This window comes from Parus major, chromosome 2 (genome assembly GCF_001522545.3).
Source record: "Parus major isolate Abel chromosome 2, Parus_major1.1, whole genome shotgun sequence".
NCBI lineage: Eukaryota > Metazoa > Chordata > Aves > Passeriformes > Paridae > Parus > Parus major.
In genome coordinates this window covers 55,330,389-55,335,681 of record NC_031769.1, presented here as the reverse complement: position 1 = coordinate 55,335,681, position 5,293 = coordinate 55,330,389, and the positions used below count along the sequence as shown (strand labels likewise).

Here is a 5,293-nt window from a genome sequence, read left to right as displayed (position 1 = left end):
AATTTTCCATATGAGTCATACCCTATTACTTTATTTTAAACCCAATTCCATATATGACATTTATTATTTAAATTATATTTGCAAAGTGACAAACAAACCTGCTGTGGGCCAACAAAATCTACCAACACAAAAGCAGCAGCTGGAAAAAGGACAGACCCATTCTTGTATCTTAACAAGAAGAACCCCCTTAGTTTTTCCAGTGAAAAAGCATCAAGCTCAGTTAGATTGCTACATTGCAAGTGTTCCATTACAGATGCAGAACTTATTAAATCTGGAAAAGAACAATGACAGTGAAGCCAAGAATAAAGTGGAAATCCTTGACTTCCAACTCTGGCTTTGTTTTACAAGCTGATTTTAAGAATTCACAATCAGAATCTGTGTATTTTTAAGACACATTTCCAAGTCTTTTAAGACTAACTAGAATAAACCTACTTGTGTTTCTGACTTCAACAAAAGACACAGCAGAATATAGTTTTGAACTGTTTATTTCACATGTTCCACGCTGGAGTTTCTTCAGTTAAAAGTTCCTAGAAGAAAACGAAACAAATATTCTTACAGATGAGTTTGCCTCAACAGCTGAAGTAAATATCTTTGACCAACTGTGTAATCATCCTATAAATACAACATACAGATTGTCATCCTAAAAGCTGGATTTGGGAATGCAAGTTCCNAGAATATAGTTTTGAACTGTTTATTTCACATGTTCCACGCTGGAGTTTCTTCAGTTAAAAGTTCCTAGAAGAAAACGAAACAAATATTCTTACAAATGAGTTTGCCTCAACAGCTGAAGTAAATATCTTTGACCAACTGTGTAATCATCCTATAAATACAACGTACAGATTGTCATCCTAAAAGCTGGATTTGGGAATGCAAGTTCCCCTGCAAGAGTTAGAGGATAAGATAAACATACGTACTTGGAAACAATTCCATCATTTTTTGCCAGACGCAAAATGGAGTCATCTGATTCACCCTGTAAAAAGAGAAAAGAATATTCTCAAGTGTCCAAATAATTGCTGACACATGTGGAAGAGAGGCAGCTGCAGCAGTTAGTGCAGATTAGTGTTTTCCAAATAAACTGTTATTTTTTTGTCATCCTTAAGGGTAAGAAATTGATTTGACTGCATAAAAATATGCATTTGCAGGAGCAACATGTATTTATGGATAAATGGACTTGTGATGAACTCCTCACACCATTTTTAAGTCAAGGTAGTATCATTTCCAGTAATTATAAACAACAAATAAAAGCCAGAATTTGTACCTTGGTACACATTCTTAAAAGAAAGAAAATCACTTGTGTCCTTAACTTAAAAAAAACCCCAGGAAACATCTCCATAAGAAATTGATTATTCTAAGTTAATCCAAGGCCCTGGCACATGTTGTCCATTGAAGCTGTGGCTGCCCCATCCCTGGAAGTATTCAAGGCTAGGATGGACAGGGTTTGAAGCAGCCTGGGACAGTGGCAGGTGTCCCTGCCCATGGAAGGGGTGGAATGATCTTTAAGGTCCCTCCAAACCAAACCTTTCTGTGAATTTGTTCACATCTTCACTCTGCCTTCATTATTCCCAAAACACACTTCTTAGTGTTTTCAGGGCCAAATCCACATCTAATTAATTACTAATGACCAGAAGAAGCAGCACAGTAGTTCTGCAGGTCAGGAAGGCACTCACCATTCTCCGGATGGGGCCGCAGATGGCGTAAGTCTTGAACTGGCCATTCACTCTGCCTGTCACCTTGTCCACCTGCAATCACAGCAAAGCTGCTGCACACACAGATGCTTACAAAGTTTTACACTCTCACATCGTGCTTGCCAAGCACCCAAAGTTAAAACTGCAGAAAAATATTTGCTGTGTTGAGAAAATGAACCAAAACACCTCAAGGTAAATACTGGAGTTAGAAAGTCAACTACGATGATCTCTGCACAGCAAATTTGGAGCTACATAGTGCAGCCATAAAATTTAGTGGATCACATAGACTGACAAGACATGGTAGCTAAAAGAAAAAGTATTTGAGCTCTGAACAAAGGAAAAAGCTCTGTGTAAACTAGATTTTCCCACCACTTCTCTTTTTAATGTTTCTTTTAACTAAGGTCATATCATGGAAAATTGAACTGAAGAGGAAAGGGGACAGACTTTTTACATGGGCAGGAAAATGTCCAAGCTGAGACATAAAATGGTCTCGCTTTCTCAAACTGCTGAGATATTTAACAGGAAAAAGGCTAAACAATATAAAACATGAAATTAAACAGTGCAGTGAATCCTGTAATACCAGGCGGGTTCATTTCCATGTTCTGTTAATCACTGATCCTTTGAAAACAAGGAATAGGAATCACTGAAGGAATGAAACATGGTGACAAGAAAAGTATTTGCCTTAACAACTACAGGAAATTGGAATCAGGGTGGTTTTTTAAAGCTGGGTTTTGTTTTTCTTTGTGAGATAACTCATATTTTTTAAGAGATATGGGAATGTGGTCTCCCATTCAAGAACCAAACCAAGCTCTGTAGCTCATAAGCTGCAGGAATATTGTGTCCACAAAATTCCTAAAAGCTGAATTTAATAAACAATTGGGAAAAAAAACGTGCTATAAGGAGCTTAAATTTATCAGAACCCACATGTATTAACTGGGAACCTGCAGGAGTCATGGTCTGTTGTGACATTCTTTATTGAATTACTGAAGATACATCACAAGCTGTTTAATTCTGTAACTTTTATTTAAAGTTTAAAGGTTTAGCTCTCTCTTCACGTATTCTGTTAATAAACTTACCTCAGAAATGTTTATCTGAATGGAAGCATGATCCTTAGCACCAATGATTCGGTTGCTAGCAGAGCTAAGGAATAAAACAGGATAGATTTAAACAAAAGGAAATAGGCAGTGACAATTACAAAAAAAGCTACTAGAGTCATTTGTACAGGCAAATTAAAACTGCACAAGAAATTTAAACAGTACCAGTTTAAGCTTTCATCACTTAGAAGATTAAAGTGCACTTTTAAGTAAATTCAAAGGAAATTTTCACTCAGTAGCATCACACTAACTAGTCAGTTACCCCTTCACTTTGGTTTCTATGTGCCCAGTTCACCTTCATACAGTGTACAGGGCAGCACAGGACTTCAAAACACACAGAATGTTATTTTCTATTCTAAAATGCAAAAATACAGTCATCAAGGTAATTGATAAAATTAGTTTCTATGCCTTTTTTGCCGAGAGCCACCACAGCTGTCAAAGACAGGTTGGAAATGCTCAGGAATCACAGGTTGTAAAACATATTTCATTTAATCTAATAAAATTCATACAAGTGGCTTATTTTTAGTGACTTTTTAAACTGACAGAAAAGTGACTTCCCCCCCAGATATTTGATGCTACAAAGTTCACCCCTTTGCACAGGCCTCAGGAGCCACTCCAGCCCTGGCTCCTTGGTCCCTGCTCACCATTTCCGAGGGACATAAAGGTCCACGAACTCCCCGGCGTCGTTCTGCATCTCCTCCTGGTCCCTGCAGAGACACTAAGCAGAAACACCTGAAAGAACCATGGAATATGACGAGTTGGAAGGGTCCCACAAGGATCACCGAGTCTCAGCGCTGGCCCTGCGCGGGCACCCAACAACCCCACCCTGAGCATCCCTGGCATCCCTGTCCAAACGCTCCCGGAGCTCTGGCAGCCTCCGGGCCGTGCCCGTTCCCCGGGGAGCCTGGGCAGTGCCAGCACCCTCTGGGGGAAAAACCTTTTTCCAATATCCACCCTCATCGTCCCTGACACAGCCGCAGCCCCTCCATCGGGTCTTGTCGGCCACAGCGACCAGAGCTGCCCGCGCTGTGAGGGGATGCCGGAGCCCGGCCGGGCCCGCGGGTTGCGCCCTGCAGCCGAACCGTCCCCGGCCTCAGCATCGCTCCTGGGGCTCGGCCGCCATCGTCCCCGCCACTGCCACCGGCCCGCTCCCACCGCTCCCGGCCCCGCTCCCACCGCTCCCGGCCCCGCCGCCATGGCTCCCACCGCTCCCGGCCCCGCTCCCACCGCTCCCGGCCCCGCCGCCATGGCTCCCACCTCTGGTTGGTCTCACACCACAAGATGTGGGGTGAAATCTCTAATGAGGGAGAATGAGCAGAATCAAATGGGGAAATATTAGAGGACTGGTCAGCTCTGTAGTCTTTTCCAGGTATGAGGCTCTACTGCCTGGTCAGATTCTAGGCTGTTTTCTGTGAATATCATGATAACAGGGCATTGGTAGGACTGCCTACAATGGCATCAAGAAACACATACCCACATGCAGTTGATGTCTCTGTCCTGATCTTGGATTTGTGCATCTTTTCTTTATGCATGAATGGGCTGGTGGAGTTGTGTACTGCTGGCTGAATTTCAGTAATGATACGGTGACCTCCAGCACATAAATCCTTTGCTACCACAGAGAAGGAAACAGTGAGCAAACAGGTTAAGTGCAAGGTCATAGGTTTAATGAGGTTTTAAAAATTGCAGCTCATAGCATAGGAGACTATAATGCCCCTAAATTGAAAAAGAGGGTTAAAATAAACTTCTAGGATCAATGATTATTACCAGGGCATGGTAATAAACATACACTTCTGTATTTTCCTATTATATCTCTCACACAGAGTATGAAGACAATTTACTAGTGAAGCCCTGTCACCCTCTTCTGATGAAGGTTACTAATACATATGGATTACTTCTCTGCTTTTGTGAAATCACTTCTCTCTTCTTTAATAGCATACAATAATATTACAACAAAAACTCTCTGGGTCAAAATGTCAAATTTAATGTCAGAAGAAAATGGAAGAATATGGAAAAGAATATATCAAAGGTAAATGTCTAGCATTCACTTCCAAGCATCACAATAGTCTTTCTAGCTCTCTTGCCATTACTTCTTACACAAGTGTTTTCAAGGGAGAGGATACTTTTTCTACCTCTTCCTTCACCTGTATAACCAAAGCACAGAACTTTGATAGTTAAATATTACAACAGGACAGTTTTCTTATTTGCAGAATCATTACCATTTCAGATCCTGGCAAAGAAACCTTTCCTGTCCATTTCATGAACTTCCAGCAGTTGGGCTTAAGCTAAATTTTAAGTAGAAATAGCTAAGCAAATGAATATTTTTTTACCCCCTGCTTTCCCCAGGCTTTCTTTGAATGTCCTCAGGGCTTGCAGTCTGGAAAACTGTAGTCTGCAGTGCTGCATACTAAGCAGAGCAAGAGGTACACTTTATTAACACCAAAACAATTCTCTTCTGTTATTTTCCTTAGTTTGCAACTCAAATAAGAAAAATTTGTTGTCCCTCGAAGTAACCCA

At 41.1% G+C, this 5,293-nt stretch overlaps 1 protein-coding gene across 1 annotated transcript; it reads right to left on the bottom strand.

The window, feature by feature from the left end:
* Positions 1-675: 675 nt before the first annotated feature.
* RPS21 (ribosomal protein S21) lies at positions 676-3,668 on the bottom strand. The gene is made up of 5 exons (XM_015649704.2): positions 3,424-3,668; positions 2,762-2,825; positions 1,668-1,739; positions 915-970; positions 676-735 (listed from the first exon to the last, which is right to left on the bottom strand). Exons 1-5 carry the CDS (start codon positions 3,471-3,473, stop codon positions 726-728), a joined length of 252 nt encoding a protein of 83 aa, XP_015505190.1. The 5' UTR covers positions 3,474-3,668; the 3' UTR covers positions 676-725.
* Between the last annotated feature and the right edge of the window lie 1,625 nt (positions 3,669-5,293).

Coding starts and splice junctions, on each gene's coding strand:
- RPS21 (XM_015649704.2), bottom strand. CDS start 3,473: ATGCAGAACGACGCCGGGGAGTTCGTGGACCTTTATGTCCCTCGGAAA. Junction 2,826..3,423: donor CTTTATGTCCCTCGGAAATG/GTGAGCAGGGAC, acceptor TTTATTCCTTAG/CTCTGCTAGCAACCGAATCA. Junction 971..1,667: donor GCGGCCCCATCCGGAGAATG/GTGAGTGCCTTC, acceptor CTCTTTTTACAG/GGTGAATCAGATGACTCCAT.